We start from the raw sequence: 22612 nt of genomic DNA on the forward strand, positions 1-22612 counted from the left end.
CCCGTGTCTCGGAAAGCACGTAAGACGCCGTTGGTCCTGCGCCTGAACTTTTTCCGGTCGTGTCGGATTGCCGTCCCATCGGATTATGAGAGTTGGGGAATAGAGAGTGCACCTGTGTTTGCGTACACACTTGTGCACTATAATATCTCCTGCGTAGTTGGCTAATCTCTCTTGAGATTGGCCGCTGTGGCCGAAATCGGTCTGGCGGACATTATATTGATGACATTCTTAAAAACTTTTACGAAAAATACAAGTTTTTAATCGTTGGTATACCCAAGATGATAATTAAAGCTAAATGATAATAAGCTAGTAAATGATTAAAGAAAACGGACAGTAGTTTTTCTTAATATTATTCTTTATACTAGTATTACTCAATATTTAATCTTTGTTAGTTAAAAGACCGACGGTATATATATCTAAGAGTCGAGGCCTAGTGGATACGTTGGTCCAACATAACCAAATATCGCAAGTTCATATCCAGTTTCTATGTGTTAAATTTTTGTTTTATAATTAATTCCGTAGTTGGGGATAAAAACGAAGCGTTAAGGAAACATCTTGAGAAAACCTGTATGTGTCACATGTGCTTGTGTGCGTGTTTTACATTTTTTATTTGCTTTATATTTAAAATTTGTTCTCAAGAGAAACGCAAAAATCCGTATGAAATCTCATCTAGAAGTAGACTTCGTGATAATTTAAAATCATTTCATCATTATTAAGTTAGCTCGTGACATTTCAGAGAGAACGTTTTCAACTCAACGTAAGAAGTAGCTCAATTTCAGGAGGAGTGAATGAGCTGCGCTCGAAATTTTAAAATGAAAATTAGATTTTCGGGATTGCAAATTAGAACTGCAAAGCTCATCTCAAAATGTTTGTCTTCAAAATTAGTAACAAGACAAGTGCATTAAGTATTTCGATTTGATAAGATATCGGAATATTATATATTTATGTTTAGTTTAATTTGTGATTTGTCTTTTAAATATATATACCAGATAATTTATATTTTTAACATTGAAAGACAGGATAACGCGTCTGTTGAGAGTTGAAAGTTTAAAAAAAATATGTATATTGAGTACATACAAATAATGATTTTATTTTTTTATTTAAGCTCCGTCTTTTTGTAATAAACAAAAAACTAAATTAACTAAAAATTAATTATTTATAAGGCCTGGAGGTGATTCTTTTCATTTCATTTTTCAAGGTGATATCATCTATAAAGTCTTGGTTATAACCTGTTGATCAATACAACTTAACTTTTGAAATGATCTACATTGTCGTTCCAGAAAATAATTGCTAACTTTATATAGTCGCGTAGCGGAGGTAACGCTTACGAATTTAACCTTCCTTATATATAAAAATCCCGCATGTTATACGAGCATCCATGACATTATTAAAATATATGTATATTGAAAAGTGACAGACGATATTTTTATTTCCTTAGTAAAGCGTAAGAGCCTCAAATAACCTTCTTCTGCGGGTTATATTTTCTTCGGAACGTTGATTTCAAATCATTTTTATTTTATTTACCTTATGGTACATTAATTTTAATATGCAACTTATGCCAATATACAACTGCATTTAAAAAATAAACTAGGAACTGACAATTGTAAAGGTAAGGGTGGCAAAAAATTCACAGATGTAAGTACTTAAAATATGTACATACGTGTGTCGCTTATATACAACATATGCACAATCTGCAACAAATTTACTAAACCATCATTCGCATTTTTGTAATATTAAAAGATTCAAACCAAAAATAATATTATTAAAGGCTTTTACAAATACTTTTGAATACTAACACCGGTTTGATGTGTAGAGGCTCTATCGATAAGCTACGGCAATAAACTCTAAACAAACCACATGCCAGCTTTATATATTTATATGTACAGTATGAAAAATAACGAACACCAACTCTACGCTTTTTATTCATCAATATATTATAGTATAGAATAATTTTAATTGATTTATGTTTTTTTTTAAATACTAGGTAAAAAAATATTACTGGATAAATGTATGTTGAGAATTATTCGGCTGTATATATTTATTTGTCTGACTAAGTTACTACTATATTAAGTTTTATTTGTCTGACTGCAAAGACACTAGACCTGATATTTATATGAAGCAATACAAAATGACTTGAACAAAAGCATCTATAAATAAAAGATATACAATGTTGCGGGCGTTATCTTATCGTGCTATAAATAATTTTCATTAACGGTAAATGGTATTGTGTTGATTAGAATGTGAAACCTTCATGTGGGTCTTTATCAACCAGCCAGACCAGAGGCTATTAAAAATATTATCGTAAGGATGTATGCGAAAATATTAATACAGTCAGTCTGTTGGCGAGGTCTTTTGCATTGACATAGTATATGGCCCAGAGAATGATATAGGTTCTGGAAATATACACGGTTCATTTGGACTTATATATTTTGTGATACAGAGCGCTATTATAAAATCACTGCCGCATGTTAAAATAGCAGAACCGATTTTGATAATATTTGGTGTAATTCCACACTCTAGATCTTAGAGCTAGCACAGCTTTTTAGCACAATTCTGAAGTGCCATCTTCGCGCTTTCACAGACAGGGTTTCTGTTATTCTTTAATTATTTAATTAGCGGGGGATTGTTCCTTATATAAAGACAATAAGCAACCAATTATTTAATTTCCGTAAATCCTTCACCAAGGGAATAAAAGGAAGAGGAACGTAGGCGGTGATATTTTCTATGTTGAGTACATTTCTGAAATAAATTAGGTAAATACATTCCATAAATAACCTAAAATGTTTTTTACATATCACAACTTCTAATAGGCGTTAAAAGTTACTTTTATTGCCAATGCGCTACTAAACTTGCAAATTAAGATAATATGGCCCTTGTCCCTAAACTTACACTGGCTAACTCACAAGCCGGAAAACAAACAGGAACATAACAAAAAAGAATATCTGATGAGCTGGTAATACCTATCCAGACAAGCTTGCACAAAGTCCCACCCTGTATTATATATATTTAAAAGATTCCTTAAATAATTCTGAACAATGTATTAGCATCAAAATATTAAAATAAAAAATCATTATCGATGTTGAATAATCCTAAATCATATCATATTTATTTAGTTGTAGATATAATAAGAAAGCTAAATAAATATACAATCATCAAATTAAAAAAGGATGTTTCCTTCTGAAATTTCCATTATGAAAATCCCATGTACGGAATGAGATTTGCCGAGTCCCTCATAACAAAGTATTGTTGAACCGTCCATAAACTCTGTGACGTGTTCAAGAAAATAATTAAGTCGGGGAATGTTTTTCAGGTATGCTTAGGGTGTGTTACAATAAAAACTGGTATGTTCTAAATTCGGAAGGTTTGGTGACGTTTTTAAGGAATTTCATTAACGAAAATAAAAGGTCATGCATTTTGAATAACAAAATACGTAGACTTACAAAATAACGCGACGAAATGTAAAAGCTTTCATAATAATGTGAGCTAATGGTAACATAAATGTCGACGCTATTTGGACGGATAAAAGATAATGGATATATTGTCTTTTACGCACGCCTTTGAGTGGTTTACTTGTTAGAATTGGATGATAACCACTAAAATTGGGTCACGATTATGAGTTCTTCTATTCTTTTGTAGAATTTTTTGTTATCATGATGAATTGTCGTTTGACTGAAGTCGAATATACATAGAAGAGAAACAGTCGTAGTCAGAAAGAGAAGAGTCGAGTTTTCCCAGTGATTAGAAGACATTATTCGATTAAGATTGGTAAATCTTAATCGAAGATTGCGGGTTCAGACCCGGGTAAGCTTCACTGAATTTTCATGAGTTTTGTTTATAAATCAAAAGAAAGCGGTGAAGGAAAAAATCGCGAGGAAACCTGCTTACCACCCTGTCGGTGAAGATCTGCCACATGTGTTTCCACTAACTCGCGTTGGAACAGCATGGTGGCATAAGTTTCAAACCTTTAGCAAAAATTAGAAGAGGACATAGCCGTCCAATGTTTTCAAAAATTGCTACTTTATTAATGTAAAAAACTGTTTTACATCTTAAATGGGATTGCGCCAAAAAATAATTAAAATAAAAAATATTAAAACTATTTTAAATTACTTTAATAGTATCTCATATCACCAAAATATGCGAAAAGGTTACAAAGAAAAGCTTTAGTTTTTCGTAACAGCACAACTATGCCGTTATACTTTTGTTCAACAAGAATTTATTCTAAGTATTACGTTGTATATAATAGACAACTTTTCAAGAAATATTCTAACCTAATCTTGTAGCGAGAAGTAATATATTCCGTAAAATGAATAGCTCCACTAAAATTATTATTAGCGTCTTAATAAATCTTAATTTCGGCCATGCCTTTTATAATTTATGACTAGTCATTAGCGCCTACTAATTGCTGATCGTTGAATTTCTTCATTCCCGCTGCCGTGGTAATTAATTTTCCATTTATTGATTTTGGCAGAAAATTCTTTTTTTTTTTTGTTTTATAGAATAGGAAGGCGGACGAGCATATGGGCCACCTGATGGTAAGGCGTCACCAACGCCCATAGACATTGGCATTGTATGAAATGTAAAGCATCGCTTACATCACCCATGCGCCACCAACCTTGGAAACTAAGTTATTATGTCCCTTGTGAATGTAATTACACTAGCTCATTCAACCTTTAAACCGGAACACAACAATACCAAGTACTACCGTTTTGCGGTAGAATATCTGATGAGTGGGTGGTACCTACCCAGACAAGCTTGCAAAAAGCTCTACACCAGTGAGAGTGTCGTTTACCATAATATATATATTATGCTGTGTACGGTGGTATATATGTATATCATATAGTAGTAAGACTGGCTTCCAATCTGTACCACTGAGTACCACTTAATCAAAAGTTTTTATACTGCCAAACATCAACACTTTGTACTGCTCGGTTCCGGTTTAAAGGGTGAGCCAGTCTAACTAGAGGCGCAAAGGGCAACCTTACCGTGGTAAAAGAAGTGTTCTATATTTTTTGCCTTTGTCTATTGGAGAAGGTGACCACTTACCATCAGGTCATTTATTGTTATAAAAATTATTTGTTATATAAAACAAACACCAAAAATATAATACTTATGATGGACTGAAATAAAGATATAGGTATATACATTATCATCTACTTTGGTGAAAATGTAAAAGTTTACTTCATATACTTTAAGATTACATAGACACTTGCATAGTTGAAGACATAGAAGCATAGTTGAAGGCATTCAATTAAAAGGCCAATCATTTTGTTAATTGACTTTTATTTCTGGAATTCATATCAGAAATAGAAATTTGAGTGGTGGTTACAATTTACCGTAAATGGTTTTTTTTATGTTATAGGCAGGTGGACTAACAAATACGACACCTGATGGTAAGTGGTCACCACTGCCCATAGACATTGGCGCTGTAAGAAATAATAACCATTCCTTACATTGCCACTGCGCCACCGACCTTGGGAACTTGAGATGTTAAGTCCCTTGTGCGTCTTGTTCCACTGGCTCCAACCAGAACGCAATAATACTTGGTATTGCTGCTTAGCAGCAGAATGTCTGATGAGTGGGTGGTACCCACCCAGACGGGCCTGCATAAAGCCCTACCACCAGGTAAAACATAGTATCCACCAGGTAATATCCAGACGGTGCTATGACAAGTAAAAAAAGTGTCGTTTTATTGTCTGAACATTACACCCAAGAAGATGAATACTTAATAAGCGTTCGACGAAACCATTATATCGATAGGTATAATGGTATAATAATTAAGTTAACGACATAAGCTATAAACGTTGTATAACCTTTGATCAATTAAACAATGCCGTGTTTTCTTCTTTCGAATGTCAATTCAATAATGACTCTAAGTCTTTAACTAAACAGTCGCTAAGCAACGTTTATAAGACCCTTTCTTATTTATATATTGGTTGATTTATAAATCATACATAGTATAATTGTTTGTCTAGTTCTATGAAACATTACCATTTTCGTGTAAGGTTGAATGTGTTTCTTCGAAATTTGTAAATCAAATTCAAATTATTTGCTGTCAGACTTTTCAAGAATAGCGAAAATACATTAGTGAAGAGTCAATCAAAATAAAACTGTATTAATTTTATAAAACAAAAATTTCATTTGAAAAAAATAGCATCTGTTGAAATTTCGCATAAAAACAGTAATATACATCTAGGAATGCTATATTATATTAGAATGTATTATCAAACGAAAAACTTATTATATTACAAATTTAATTACAGTCCGACTCGTATTTATTTATATAAAAGAAGAAGTATGACCAAAAGGGTTAAAAGTTTATATATTAGAACGAATATTAAACTTATTGAATTCGTGGATTATGGGTCTAACAATTTATTTTGATTCAAATAAGTTATCTTTGGTCATGCAAAGGTATTAAAAGCAAGTATGTACAAATTAAAACATACATATTGACAAGAACGGCGGGGATATCAGATTTATTAATTTTTCAGTCATTGAACATTTAATCCTTTCGATCAAATTAAATGGTTATTTTTGTACGCAATTTATTGGTCGATACGATTTATAATATATAAGATCTTATATATAATAAATGGAAATCGTCATGAATACGTCAATAGTCTAAATTTAAAGCGGTTGGAATTACGAAGCGTTAATTACATGATCAAATCATTTTATTTTATTCATTTGGTATTATATGTGGTAGGTTTTATGTAAATTTGTTTTGGTAGTTATTTCAGTTTTAGGTATTACAAAAGAAAGGTCTCCAAATTTATTAGTATAGATTCCTTATCGCCCTTTTTTTAATTGTCATATAAGTAATTGTCATATAAGAGTGTTCAGATTTTAGAGAGTTCATAGTTGATTTCACGAAAAAGACACTGTATTGTTTAACTAGCTGCTTGGCAGAATATATAGGTAAGTTTTTTATGGGAATTATCTTACGCATGTCTGGTGTTTTTATTTTAATTTATTTGAATGAATCAGCCACTAACATTTACATCTTAAATTGTATTTTTCTTCTGCAGTTTACTTTAGAAAGCAACTTTAAAAGTTTGTATTGAAAGTAATAAAACTAAATATACAGTTTACTCACTTTAATATGGATTATAAAAGCCTGAAGTCCTCATCACACATATAGTGTGATGAGGACATAAACAAGCATGGGGGTCGTCAAGTAGCGGCAGAGATAGGCACGGCATTATTAGGCCCGAATTTTCGATCAATTTTATTTAATTATCATTAGATTGTAAACTATTATTGTTGCATACTGTACTATTCATATGATTATAATTATTAATACCTTACATAAGCAAAACAATAACAATTAAAGCTTAGTCTAGCCAAAAACAGTTCTAACTAGATAAATTTGTATTTCAGGTATCAACGCTACACAGGAATCGTCCATTTATAGCTGACAGTTACTATGTCTAGCTTAGAAGACTTAATATTGCGTAAATTATAATTAATTAAAGTAAGTGATAAATATACATATATAATTTAAGTTCACCGAATGTGTCAAGGCTAACTGTGTGCATTATTAAAAGCCCCATCGTCAACATCTTAGAAATATTCAAAATTTTTAATATAGGTAGTTAAGTTTTTAGATAATATGTATTCCGACATTGTTGTGTGTTTGATCAGGGTGATAAGTTAGATCCGTAAACGAATAATGACTCAAAAGAAAACTTAACTTCCACGGTTCTAAATTAAAAAAAAAACCGTTGTACCTTTCGTCCTCCATTTAAACTTTTTAATGGATTGTTTTTAATAAACAGGTTCAATACCACTTGTAATTGTTAACAGAAGCTTATCAAAATCGTCAATATCGATATTTTTAACTTTAAAAATTATAAACTTTCGTCTTTTATTAAGGGGATTACCCTTAGGGAATGAATTTACTAAAATCAATTATTATTCCCAACCTACGTCATGTAAGGAATTGTTGTTCAAAATTTCATGATTTTATCCCCTCGGGTTTATGCTGTGCCTTAACTGTCAGTCATTCTTAGAGTTTTATTAAATAGACAATACATGGGAGATATGTCGCTTAGATTAATTATTGTTAAAAGCAACAAACATAATTATGTTATTTTACAACAATATACACATTTTTTTAATAAATTATTTTTCTTTGAATAGGCTTGTATCAAACAGTATTTTATATTTAAATTTCAAAGGAATCAATACAGACTGGTTACCCACGCTTCAATAAATAACGCAGACGATTAACTTAGTTGAAGAGAAGCTATTAGAGCAAAAGGGTACTTACAATAAGAAAAACTACCGCAACACTTGGATATCAGTCGTAAGCCTACTATAAACCTCAATTTATATAAAGCTAGAGTTGATGTTCAAACAAGATATGTACAACAAAAGATTTATGTATAGGCTTTTCAAGATAATACTAGACATTAATAATATTTGAAATAATATTGTTTTTATGATACAGATTAAAAAATATAATATTAAAAAATATTATAATATAATAGTAATATTTTCTATAATTGCATTGATGAAGACGAGTCAGCTCCTCAAGTGAAATACTTCCGTATTTCACTGAATATCAATCGAAGTTCAGCTTAGTTCTAACATAATATATAAGAGCATTTGTTTATTTATTTATTTATTTTTTTTTTTATATTCGCCGGGAGGGCAAATGACTCTACTCCACCTGATGGTAAGTGGTAGTAGAGTCCAAACACGACGACGGCCAGTACAGACGGGAAAAACGTTCTGCACTAGCCGCCTTCGCCTTGCCGGCCCGCAAGATGCCTCTTCACGCCTCGTTTGAAGGAACCCGGGTTGTAAGAGGAGGGGAACACGTGAGCTGGTAAGGAATTCCATTTTTTGGAAGTGCGACAAAGAAAGGAGTTGCCAAATTTCTTTGTTCGCGATGGAATTGATGTCACAGTTAGGCGGTGACATCGAGAACCAGCTCGCGTGGACTTAAGAAGGAAGGGGGAAGCAGGAATTAGAGAGAATAATTCCTCAGAGCACTCGCCGTGATACAGTCGATAGAAAGCGCTCAGTGCTGCTATCTCACGACGCAATTGTAAAGGTTCAAGGGTGTTTGTGACCTTTACGTCGCCAATAATGCGTACGGCACGTCGCTGCTACCGGTCCAAGGCCTCAAGTAGGTACTTAGCGGAGCCATCCCAAAGGTGCGAGCAATATTCCACGCAAGACCGTACCTGAGTTTTGTACAGCAGGCACAGTTGTTGTGGCGTGAAAAAGCGCCGCACCTTGTTCAGAACTCCGAGTTTCCGTGAAGCTGTTTTTATAACAGCCTCGATGTAATCCCTTGGACTAAGGTCGCAGCAAACGTTAATCTCCAGCATGGCGATTTTGCTTTGCATCACCAGCGGAGTACCACAGAGGGAGGGAAGAGGGGAAAATGTTGACTTTTTCGCCGTGAGAGCGCATACCTGTGTTTTCTTGGCATTAAACTCAACAAGATTATCAGAGCCCCATTTGGCGATGAGCTCTAACGTCCTATCGAGTTCAATGACAAGATTCTCCCGCCTCTCCTCAGTTTCCGCCCGCCCAGCCACTGCGCGTCCGTGGTATCCACCATGCACTGTACTATGATCTGCATAGCAATGTATGTTCCCAAGGGAGAGCATATCATTGATATGCAAAAGAAAGAGTGTGGGAGATAGCACAGATCCCTGGGGGACCCCAGCATTCACTACATAGAATTGTGAAGCGCAACCATCTACTAAAACACGAAGGCTACGCTTGTGTAGGAAGCTGGCAATCCAGGTGCATAGCTGAGCAGGCAGACCATATGCCGGTAGCTTGGAGAGAAGACTTCTGTGCCAGACCCTGTCGAAAGCCTTGGAGATATCGAGGCTGACAGCCAACGATTCTCCATGCTTGTCGATAGCTTCACCCCAGAGGTGTGTTACGTACGCTAGAAGATCACCTGTGGACCGTTTTGGTCGAAACCCGTACTGACGATCATTAATTAGACAGTGATCTTCTAGCTAATGGATCAGTTGGTTGTTTAAAATCCGTTCCATCACCTTACAAAGTACTGAGGTGATAGCTATTGGCCGATAATTTGCCGGGTCAGACCGATCCCCTTTTTTGGGAACCGCTTGCACATTAGCTCTTCTCCAAGCCTCCGGCACACTTCCCGAAGAGAGAGAAAGTTGGAACAGGCGCGTTAACACAGGAGACAGCTCCGCTGCGCACTTCTTCAGCACTATGGCTGGTATTCCATCGGGACCGCTAGCTTTCCGTACATCAAGTGATTGCAGCTCCGCACGCACATCACGTTGCCTGATTTTAATGTCAGGCATCGTATGGCCACATGCAGGTATTGTAGGTGGCAGTGCACTACAATCATCGATGACGGAATTGTCGGCCAAGAGTTTAGCCAGGAGATCAGCTTGCTCTTGCGGACTGTGAGCTAGCGATCCATCCGGATTTCTGAGCGGTGGCAGCGAAGCGAAGAATTTGTTTATTGATTATTAAGCTAAAAAATACTTTAGACCTGTTTAGAACTGAACGAAAGAATCTCGACAAAAATTTTACTTAGCTTGGGCTTACAACTAACTAATGCTAATGGCATTCAAATTATGTAGAAGTAATCAGTGTGGTTTCAATTAACAAAATATTATGAAAATATTCAGTTCTTGAGGTACATATAATATTTATGAAAATTGTAAATAACATTCAAGGAATTAACAGACGAGTTACATCTTGTCTTTATACGACGCTCTTATTACGATAGTTCTTTATTTTTATTGGCTCGTGTCACGTGAGAAACGCTCGGTATATGCTTATGTTGAACGCGATATAATAAAATTCCTTCAGTACTAGGAATCATTTTTTATTTATATTTTATTTTAAGTATGCAAACGAGCATAATGACCTCATGGCAAGTACTATTGCGCCTACGCGCAATTGACACTACTGTCAATAGGGCAAAGAAGAACAAATCTCTTAGATGTCTAAACCCTAGAAGTCATGGAGTATAAAATGTTATATGCTTAGTCCATCAACCGACAGTAGCTTATTAACTTTTCAAACTGTAACACTACAGTATAAAGTAATTATGTTTCGGAGAACTTTTATTTTGTGGTAGCCATCATTTATAGCTAAGAGACCAATTGACATCATTCAGTGTGTAAAGATTTATGACATGAAGTAACGATCAGAAATCTTCTATAATTCAAAGCTGAGCAAACATCGATTACATCCATAACTGCTGAAATATTTTTTCTCTAAACATAAAAGGAATTAGAATTTCTAACTGCTTAAAGATTATAAGCCTTATTAAACCTGAACAAAAACCTACCTAAGAAACATCTTTTGATGTTATCAGATTTCGAAGCGGCCTTACTTAAGATATTTTACATAAACCGATAAGCTTAGTACGTGTGATGAAGTTCCATGACGTTTGTTATTAATGTCACCGCCAGCGAATAGACGCAGGTGTTGAACTACTTAGGGAATCCAAACATATCAACTTATATGTATGTAGGTGTAAGTAATGGGCTGGTAATAATCCCTGAACCTAAAATAGTGCGACATATTTATAATTGTGATATGTGATTATTTTAGTTAATGTACACTATATTTCAATGGTCTAATCGAAAAAAGGAATAGCCTGTAAAAAGAAGAAGAAGGTTTGAATTTGCTTATTTCACCATGCTGCTTCAATTCTTCAACATTTTAAAAGTTGGCTAGTGTATACTTTCCTTATTTTTTTCCTTTTAGTGGTGTTTGACTGGGCTTGAACCTACAATATTTGGTTAAGATTCACTTGCCAACGCCACTGGGCTAACTCGGTTCACATATCACCTAGATTGCGTAGAAACTACATGTTATATCTATTTATTTATGAGACATTTGCTGTTACTGTGTATCTTAAAAAGTAAAAAGTGATCAAAATATTTTAAGCACTTCGGTTACTAGTTTTAAATTACATTTAATGACTATCTTTTATAATTATTAAAAAAAAATATTGCATATGTATGTCAAATTATTCATTAGTTACTTAATCAAAAATACGTTTAATTTAATTTCTGTTTGTTTGCTGTTTGTGATTACTTGGAATTTATATTTAGATTATCTGATGAGTGGGTGGTACCTAATATGAGTGGCCATGATGGTTATTTATCACGAAGATATTCTGCCACATGTGGTGTATTCGCAGTTAGATTTTTACATGCTATTCCTATTTTTTAATTTAAAACAGTACTAAGTTTCTGCTGAATTAGTAGCAGATCATAAAGTATTAAAACGCGTCAATTGACGCCGAAAAGTAAGCACCGCTTTAAGCCTAATCGAATGTAGAAATATGTATATAATATATAACTAACTACGTGATACATTATATGATTGTTAAGCATATAAGTCACCGTAAATGTCAGAGTTGCAATTCCAGACTGAGACGCTTCAGTAAACAATAGAGATTTACGGATCATTACACGTGAACTAAAATACGTTCTAGATTTGCGTCTACGAATTTTATTTTTGTGTGTAAAGTCAAATTGTAACTAAATATGTCAACGAAATGAGGGTGTAAGAGTGTTTTTCACTCAGTTTACTATGTATTTATATATTTTATTCTGTCTGCGGTTGTTCTGTTATATATAAAGCTCTCCAGGGTGTCCTAGGATAAAAATGTATCAAAACATCAGTAGTAAAACGGTGCAGTGCTGCACCTTCATAATATTAAAATATAATTCCATAAGCAAACATAACATAAGCAAATTATTATTAAAATAGTTGGGTAGTCCAGAGACATCTGTAATGTCCAAAACGAATTTACGAACGATTTTCTAGTATGTTGTAGTTTTACTTTTCGGTGTTGCTCGTATTAAAAAAGGTCTATCGGTTTAAATTTCATGTATACTACTGATACCATCTTCATATGATGATACTCGATGACAGCCCCTATGACCATTTCCAAGAAAGACTAGCCAACTGCCCAGGACATACAGTATAGATGTTTGTGCGCAAACACATGTGCACTCTTTTTTCTCTCGTTTTTTAATCCGAATAATGCAGGACCAACGGCACTTGAAGTACTTTTTAAGGTTTGAGAGTGTAAACACCACAAACATCCAGAATCTGGGCTGCTACAGAGAATTATATTATTATTCTCGAAAACCATGTTTAAACATAATATATTTTAGTCTATTTTTGTTCTTAAATATCATTATTTCAATAGTTTGATATCAATGGTTTTTTTGTATAAATTCGGAAAAGCAAAAAAAAGTTGAAAAAGTGGTTTGGCGTGCGCTTGATGGTGAGTAAAAATAGTATATGTTGTAAAACTATTAAAAAGAAATAAAGCCTAGTTTATTTACGAAATAAAAGAAAAATGTAGTTCTCTAGCACTTCTGAGCGTTCAATAGCGCTAATTATTACTTGTAAAGATTAATTGTAAATATGTATTTTTCAAAATATATAATCACATTAGATTTGGAAACAGTATTAAATACAGATAACAGAAACAGTAAATTATTTCAAAAAAATAAAAGGTAATTAAAATGTTTTAACATAAAGTAAGTTGATTGTAACTTTGTTTAGTTGACATTTACAATTATAATAACTTTTACATAATGTAATAGAAGGGGATTCTGTTATAAGAATTATGATTGCTATTTAATATAAATGAAGCTGGTATTGAGTATAACGGAATTGATTTCGAGTCACAAACATACGCACTAAGTTTGGTTGTAATCGAATGTATTCAATACAGCGTTAACGGGTTCAAAGCAAACAAATTATACCCTGAATCGGCTGTATACCGATTTCTCTTATGATTAAATGTTTAATAATAATAGTAACATTAATTTATATAACGTAGTAATTTGGTAAATCGCAAATAGTGTAGCAATATTTGATGGATTTATAAATAAAAACAACTTATAATACAAATAATGCTCGCCAGCGGTAAGTCCAAAAAAATTGGCCTTTTATACGATACGTTTGTATAATTCCATAAACAATGAATATGATGATTATGTATTTGTTTGCTAAAATAAATGGTACTTCGAATTGATTGGATCAAAGTTGAGGACAAGGTAAAATTTTGTATGCTTCTTTTTCAAGCTTTTTTTCTTTTCTTTTTCTTCTCTTCAAGCTTTTGTTATATCTATGTATAATTTAAGCTGTGCATTATTATTCAGTCAGTCACAACATGGCTTTTTATAGTCATTTAAAATGTTTAATTAAATATTTAGGATATGAAATTAGATTGGAGAAAAAGTAGTTACCATGTTTTTCTTGCCGGTTCTTCTCGTTAGAATTAACATTGCGAATTGAATGACAAACGTGAACATGACGATTAATAAGAGTGCTTGTAACTTATTGAATTCGTTTAATATGATGAATGAATCTGCAAGAAGTTTCACTGAGGATCGGTCTGAGTCTAACCTAACCTAACATAATCGTAGGTAAGGAGACCGTACGGGTGGTCAGCGATTATATCTATCTTGGACATTGTTTATCATTTGATCAGAAATCTCAAATACAGGAGATGGAACGACGCATTGGATTAGGGTGGGCTGCTTTTGGAAAGCTCGAAGATACGTTGACATCCAAACTCCCACAATGCCTCAAGACCAAGGTGTTTAACCAATATGTCTTGCCTATACTCACCTACGGTACCGAAACATGGACGCTTACTAAGCATAACATGCATAAAATAAAAGTGGCACAAAGGGCGATAGAGCGTGCTATGCTAGGCATCTCCCTCGTTGATCGTGTACCAAACGCAAAAATCCGTCGAAAGACAAAAGTTGAAGATATTGGGAAGCGTATCACGAGGTTAAAGTGGAGATAGGCTGGACACTTGGCCAGACGAGAAGACGGAAGGTGGACTAAAGTCGTCACGGAGTGGTGGCCTAGAGAAGCAAAAAGGCCAGTGGGCAGACCACCCGCCCGATGGTCAGACGATTTTAGGAAGATGGCGAGTGCTCAATGGATGCGACTAGCACAGGACCGGGAGAACTGGCGCGCCTGTGAGGAGGCCTATGTCCAGCAGTGGATTAATGTGGGCTGAATATGATGATGATGATGAATGAATGAAAATATAATAAGTAAAATTATTATAAATAAATATATTTTTTTTGTATAAATAAAAAGTTGCGTATTCTACAGGAGCAAGATTATAGTATTTATGTTTTAAAATACGAATATGTTTAGTATAACAATATATATGTGATTAGAAAAAAAATATTACTTTGATCCTTTCATTCTCGGATTCATCCGACATATTAAGGTAATGAAAATGTATTTGCACGTCTTTCATCTTCAATGAATTTACGAGTAGGATGGTCAAACATGTTTACGTTGTATTGATTTTGTTGATTACATCAAATTATATCTATAATTATATGATAGAGCTGAAGAGTTTGTTTGAACGTCATGATCATAGAATCTAAGTGTCCTAATTGTAAAAAACATTTTTTTCTTAGAAACATCACTTATGGAGAAAGGTTATTGATTACATAATGTGACGCAATAATCCATGGGAGGTGAGCAGAAACGTACAACGCGGGTGAAAACCGCGCGGAGCAACTAGGTAGTTTATTATTAATTATAAATTTCAAGAAGAGTATGAAATTGTAATTTATAGCTTATAATAACTTAGCTACAAATCTTTAAGATATTGATTTTTTATTTTAAAAATGCCACTAAATGGCATGTAAGTCTTTATGAGCCTTATATTCAACGACATAAATATTTCTGACATACAAGCATAATGCGATATAAAATTAAAAATTTATATTAACAATTTCATTGCTTAGGCTTACGTGTTAGACTGTAGTCTTATGGTTTGCTTACTGTAGCATTACGCTAAAGTTATAATATTATTATATCTACATCACAAATACGATCGTAATATTTTTTGTACCTACGTAATATTACTGTATAAACTTGATAATCATTACGTACATTTTTGTGTATACAAATATCTAGTTAGTGACAAGTGGGTTTTTCTTTATACATATATTTTAACAGGAATACTTATATAATAAAATTAATATGTTGTACTTAGAAATATTAAAAGTATCCAATTTTAAATTATATACAATCCAGCCTTTTTTTAATTTATATCAATTTAAAAATTCAATTTGAGTAGATAAATGTAATATAATTGTATCGTCTGTAAGCTTTTTACTGCAGTGTTTTTTATAAATATAATTATTTTTATTACCATATTCCTTGAAAATAATAAAGTGATATTTAAATATATGTACTTTTTGTTAAAAAATGCTTAAATATTTTGAGTTGATTTAAGGGTATATTTAAACAAAAACAACTAAAACCTTTTTTTATTAATTTCTTTTGTAACAGAATTGTAAACATTTTAGTTCTTTTATTCAATTCAATCTTTTTATTTAATTCAAATAGCTTTCCTCAATATAAAGTCACTTGTATGAATTCATCAAATACCTGTGAAGAAAAACAATTTTGTACAATTGTAAAACAATTACTCTTTGATAATTTAATTAGAATAAAATTGTTCATTGTAGTGATTTTGTGATGTACATAGTAACAGAAACACTAAGCTTTATATAACAAAATTGTAATTTTTATATTAAACGTTTTATTCATACGGTTTATATTTTATAGTAGAGATTCCGTTATCCATACAAAAACGTTTAAAAAAACATGCGCTAATTTTATACCGCCATTTTGTTGGTGGACAGAAAGGTAAAGTAATTAATTTGTTTATTGGCGCGACTTGTGATTTGTTAAATGAATTCAATTGTCTTATTTGAATTCTTAAGAGTTTTTGAAATGAGTGATTAAATTTCTATCAGATGAATTGAGTGAATAAATTTCTACAGTATGAAATATGTTATAAAATATGAGATCAACTTTTAAAATCAGTTCACTTCCGGATAATAAATTTATACTTCATTGTTTGTTTAACTTCAAAATAAACTTTAAATAGAAAAAAACATATGATTTTATATAGTTTGCTTTTTTGTAAGTGAGATAAAAGTAATTATAAAAATAAATATGGTGGATTTATAATGAATTAAATATTAAAAATTGGTTTTTCACCATTGATATGCGGTTCATGTTGTTCGCGTAAAACTACTACATCGATAATGGATACATCCTAGGTAATACATACAAAGCGTATTTACATAATGAGAATAATATTTATTTACACTATATTGTAACTTATTGCGTCACAAGTAAATGTACTTAGAATTAATTAATGTGTGGTAAAAAGAAAGAATAATTAGCCATTTACATTATTAAATTGATGATCATATAAAATCTGACGCGTATTAAGAGTGATATTTGTTGTAAAATAAAACATTAAAAGCAAATATTACCCTCATGTATAAATTATACATCGTAGTAGATTTTTTGTTTGTTTTTTAAGTAATGGGAAAGTTTTTGAAGTAAATACTTTTTTGTTTCGTTGTTATTCGTAACGGTTTAACTGCCTTTATTATTAAATTATTTTTCGGTTCGCAAGTTTGCGAAAAAAACACGCAATAAAAGATATTTGGATCTACGACTCACCTTAAGCATTTTCGACGAAAGCACAGGAACTATGATGTTAAATTCGTCGATATATATCTAAAATGTCTAAAAACCTACTCTACTGAGATTATTGAAGATATTGCTTTAGTGCCTCTTTTTTGGCGGTAAGTTTCCAAGTTAGTTTTGTAGCATGTTCGCGATCTTAGTCACACGGATGGCGAGTCACATTGTGTGGTGTGTCCGGGTCGAGTGCGCGAGGCGATCTGCAGGCAGTCGCGCCGCCCGCCCTAAAACAACTTGCAATTTGTAAGGCGAAAATCTTGCCTCCGTCACGTACATACTCTTTAATTTTTCTCTATTCGTGCGTATTACTTTTACACAACTTCTTATAACCCGTACTATTTACGAGTTGCGAAAGAAAATGGTGAACTATTTGATATGATTATATATCATTTTACTTTGCGATGCCATCCCCGGATGTATGCCTAGGCCTACAAAACTCTGGCGTAAGAGCCCCGCCAGCCAAGGGGCTCTCAGCCAAAAATAATTTATAATTTTATACTAACCAATTCGGAAGGGGTGCCTCAAATGTCAAAGTGTCAAAGAATACTTGGCCTGTTGAAAGTACGATAAAGGCTACAAGACGAAATCCTAAAATTGATTTTAGTCTCATTTAATTTGCAATTAAATTACAATTGTTATTTATCATATTTCAGATCAGATCAGATATTTATTACATTCCCCCGTTTGTATTCTATTTAAAGAGGCAAAAACTTGTTGTGTTTAGTCTAATATTCTTACAAATTCCGTTTGATTACTATTTGAATCACTTTCGAGTTTTGCAGCGCGTATGTAAGGCTATCTGAAGACTTCGTTGAAGGTAAATTATATTTTAAATGTGCGTAGCTTAACAAATTAAATTATGAAAGCACACACTATTAAGAAAGCGGTTTTAAAACGGTAATATTATTTTTTCTTATTACGTTTTTTATTTATTAAATTAAATTAAGTATGTAATTAAATTAAAAACTCCTTTTAACTATTTTTTTAAACCTAGCTTTTTGGTATTTGATAGCTAAATTCCCAGTTTAATTAGAGAAAATTGTAGGTACTTGAAAGGTAAAGGACGTTCGACAAAACTTTTATACTGACACGTTTGACACAGGTTTCTAATAAAACGCCAAATGATAGATAGACTTGATTTTTTATAACTGATCTATTTTATTGTCATTGCATCAAATATAGTATGAATAGAATATTTCATGAAAATACAAGACGATCAACCAAAAATGTTAAGGTACGTTTTTATTAGTTCAATAATTTTAAGCTAGAAAAATTATATCAAATACGATTGTTAGCCTAACCTAACAAATTTTCTGTAGACTTATAAAGTTACGTTTCTTTTTTTTTTTAAATGCAGGCTCCTTATAAATGTACTCCATTTCATTAATGAAGACAAATTTATGATATAATTGTACATGTATATATAAATAGGCAAAGAAAAAAAGAGTAGAAAAAAAATGTTTGCATTATGCAAATTCACATCCCCCAAATTTTCAATATAATTTATGTTCGAATTTCAACCACTGAGCGCACACTAATAGTTATTTTCATTTGAGAAGGCTACGTATCCTCGTACAAAATAGCGTATAATACGCATTTGTTGTTTCTAAATTATCAGCTGAGTAAAGAATATGGCACCAACACAACTTACAAAGTACAGGATGACAGCGCGAATATGATCCCTGATTAATAATTTTGGGGTTAATACAGCATCATTACAAAGCTTTCCCGGTAACGTAAATACAATGACATACGGCTGTTTGCTTAATTGAATTCTCGTATCGTTGATGAAATTTAATTATAATGTCTCGTGCAGCCTCCTATTACGTATAAATGATTTTGACTAAATATTATTTTAGACTTTGTGACAAACGGTTGTTTACTATTTTAATATCATGTGTTTTATTTCCATTAATATTTATTGTGTTCAATACGTTTTTCTGATACTGTAAAGTGGGGCTTATTGTTTAATTACGACAGAGCTTGTATTAAAATAATTAAAAGCATGATTATATGTATATATAGTTACCTTCATATTTTAATTGCGGAGGGCGTTTTGAATTCCCGTCAGGGCAGGTACCACCCATTCATAATGTATTATACCACCAAACAGCAATGCCAAGTATTGTTGTGTTCCAGTCTAAGGGCTGAGCCAGTATAACTTTAAGGATAAGGGACTTAAAAGCTTAACTTGCAAGGCTGGTAAAGCATTGACGGTGTAACAGATGGTTAATATTTCTAACAGTGCTAATGTTTCCAAGCCGTAGTGAACTTACCATTTGCCAGTCGGCCTCCACCACTGCAGCAGTATATTGCAAACAGTTGTTTAGGTATGCAACTGATTGACTGATCCCCACTTGAATCGCTGGGTGGAACGGAGTCACGGCACACTCACATTCAGGCTGAGGTAGGGACTTACCGGGAACGATTGCTTCGTTAGGTATCTGCACCAGATAGCGAGGCGGGAGGTCGCTCCTTCCTGCCATGAGTGCGGCGTGCCTTCGGACACGGCGCGTCACACCCTGATTGAGTGTGCAGTATGGGGTCTCAGCGCCATTCCCTAGCGCCATTATAGGCGGAGCCCTCTCGCTGCCGAGCGTGATAAACGCCATGATCGGTAGCGAGAGGTACTGGAAGGAGATGGTCTCTTTCTGCGAAACCATCATGTCGCAGAAGGAGGCCGCGGAGCGGGAGCGTGAGAACAATGCTTCCGCTGACTCACTAAGAACCCCTTAGAATTTGGTATTTAGTATGCGCAAGGGATCCCGTTGCGTCCCCCGAAAAGACGGTGTGGGTACCGCTGGTTTTTTAGTGGGTATTCCGGCACCATCAGCGTCGGCGAGCTCCACATACCCCCCAACTTCATATGGGGAAACGCGTAAACGAGTTTTTCCAGCGAAAACAAAAAAAAAATTTAAGGCGACTGATAGTAAACTTTTTCCATACCAAACAAACATACATTACATACGTGTATGTGAAGTTGGATAAATCATACATAGTTGGATAAATCATTTGTACTCGTGATCTAAATACGCCTCATAATATTGATAGTTATTTTCCCACCTTTTAGTAACTACTTCTTATTATTATATTTTTATAAATAATACGATTATTACAAATATTTATTGTTTCAGGTTTTGCAGGCGCTATTATATGTAGGTGTCTAGAAGATCACTATTTATTTATTTAATACTTTACTGTGCAGTAATACAAAGACAAAACACTTTGTACAAAAGCGGGCTTAATGCTAAAAGCATTTTCTATCATCAAACTTTATAAAGTGCAGAAATGAACGTAGGTGTGCAAAGTAAAAGAAATGATATTAATAGTATAAAAATACAACATATTAATCATCCTCAAACATACAAAAATTTAAATACGCATAAACATTCATATTTTTTTCGTATATATATCACATGAAATACTTATGTTGTATAAGATTGTATTAAAATCAAAATTATAGTATTTTCTAACTTTGCATTTAAAGGCGTCTCTTGAAAGAGCTTTTCATTTAAACTCTAGTAATGTGTTCTGATAGCGAACAGTTGATATGGCGAATGAGTCAGATGGAGAAATGGACCGATGTCGATTGTTGAAGAGTATTGAATAACGTGACGACCATTCATTCACGGGATAGAATCGTGGCTTTACGTCACCGACATGCTAATATTTATATATAAGTATATATATAATATTAGCATGTTATAATAATATAAGTATTGTGGAAATTAACAAGGATAATAATGATTGAAATTTATGTAAATACTAACAGTATATACTAATAATATAAGTGTATTTTAACTATTATTTATTTAAATTAAGCTGTATTAATATTTTGTATCGACATACTATGTATTTTGATGAATAAAAAGCAATACAACGTGTAAAAAATCCCTGTCTGATCCGAAAGGGACATATAGATATAATATAAACATTACTAAAAAATATATTAAAAACAAAATATTAATGAATATAAAAATGTTATTGTGCCATAATTCCCTAACATCGAGATTCTTTTTTGAAATATCACCAATTGGCAGGCGGCTTCTTTGGCCCAGCAAGCCCTGATAGCCCGATGGGAGGAAGATCTGAGGTCTCCCACAGCGGGCCTGGCGACAGTGAAGGTGGTACGTCCCCACTTAAATCGCTGGGTCAAAAGAAAACGAGGTACGCTCTCGTTTAGGTTAACGCAGGTACTTACCGGGCACGGCTGCTTCGGTAAGTACCTGCACAAGATAGCACGGCGGGAAATGTCACCTTCCTGCCACGAGTGTGGTGCGCCAATCGACACGTTGCAACACACCCTGACGGAGTGTGCCGCGTGGGGGCCCTAGAGGCTTTCTCTGGCGGCAGTTGTCGGCGGAGACCTCTCCTTGCCGAGCATCATCAACGCGATGCTCGGAAGCGATGATTGTTGGTCGGAAATGGTCTCCTTCTGTGAAAATGTAATATCGCAGAAGGAGGCCGCGGAGCGGGAGCGGGAAGAGGACGCCGCTACAAACCTGCTCCGCCGAAGAAGACTGAGGAGAAGAATGAGGCGTTATGCGCACCTTCTCCCTCCGCCGCAATAGGCGTCGCTGGGACTAGGGGGTTCTCAGTACCCTGGTAATCCCCATAGAGAATGGAGGCCTGCATACGCAGGCCATCCGTCAGAGCGTTGCGGTAGCATGCGCAAGCGATCCCGTGGCGCTCCTCGTTATGACAGAAAGGATACCGCTGGTTTTTTAGTGGGTATTCCGTTGTTCGGGGCGCACTCGACGCCTCGGACATCGGCGAGCCCCACATACCCCCCCACTGTTCCCGTGGGGGAAACGCGTAATGCGTTTTTCCAGCGTAAAAAAAAGGCGACTCCTTTGAGTGCTTTTGAAACACCACTGTCAAGTGGCTGGCATGTCACACTAAGCTCTACTCTAAAGTCGACCGGTGCGGCATATTGTCTGCCGACTGAAATAAAAAAGCCACAAATCACCCTAAGGAGTCTGAGCTACTTGGAAATTAACGCGTAATTTATATATTTTCTTTATTTAACAACCCAACTGGTGTTGCCCGCGCGCGCCTTTCCCCGGGGTCT

At 34.0% G+C, this 22612-nt stretch overlaps 1 protein-coding gene across 1 annotated transcript in view; it reads right to left on the reverse strand.

Moving 5' to 3' along the window:
• The window catches only part of LOC126779607 (uncharacterized), a 52321-nt gene extending 34600 nt beyond the window's left edge, over positions 1 to 17721 (reverse strand). Inside the window, exon 1 of the mRNA XM_050503755.1 lies at positions 17518 to 17721. Within this exon, the coding sequence (XP_050359712.1) occupies positions 17518 to 17526 (9 nt within the window). The 5' untranslated portion in view covers positions 17527 to 17721. The remainder of the gene's footprint in view (positions 1 to 17517) is intronic.
• Positions 17722 to 22612: the final 4891 nt, after the last annotated feature.

Source organism: Nymphalis io, chromosome 2 (genome assembly GCF_905147045.1).
Source record: "Nymphalis io chromosome 2, ilAglIoxx1.1, whole genome shotgun sequence".
In the NCBI taxonomy this organism is placed as follows: Eukaryota; Metazoa; Arthropoda; class Insecta; order Lepidoptera; family Nymphalidae; genus Nymphalis; species Nymphalis io.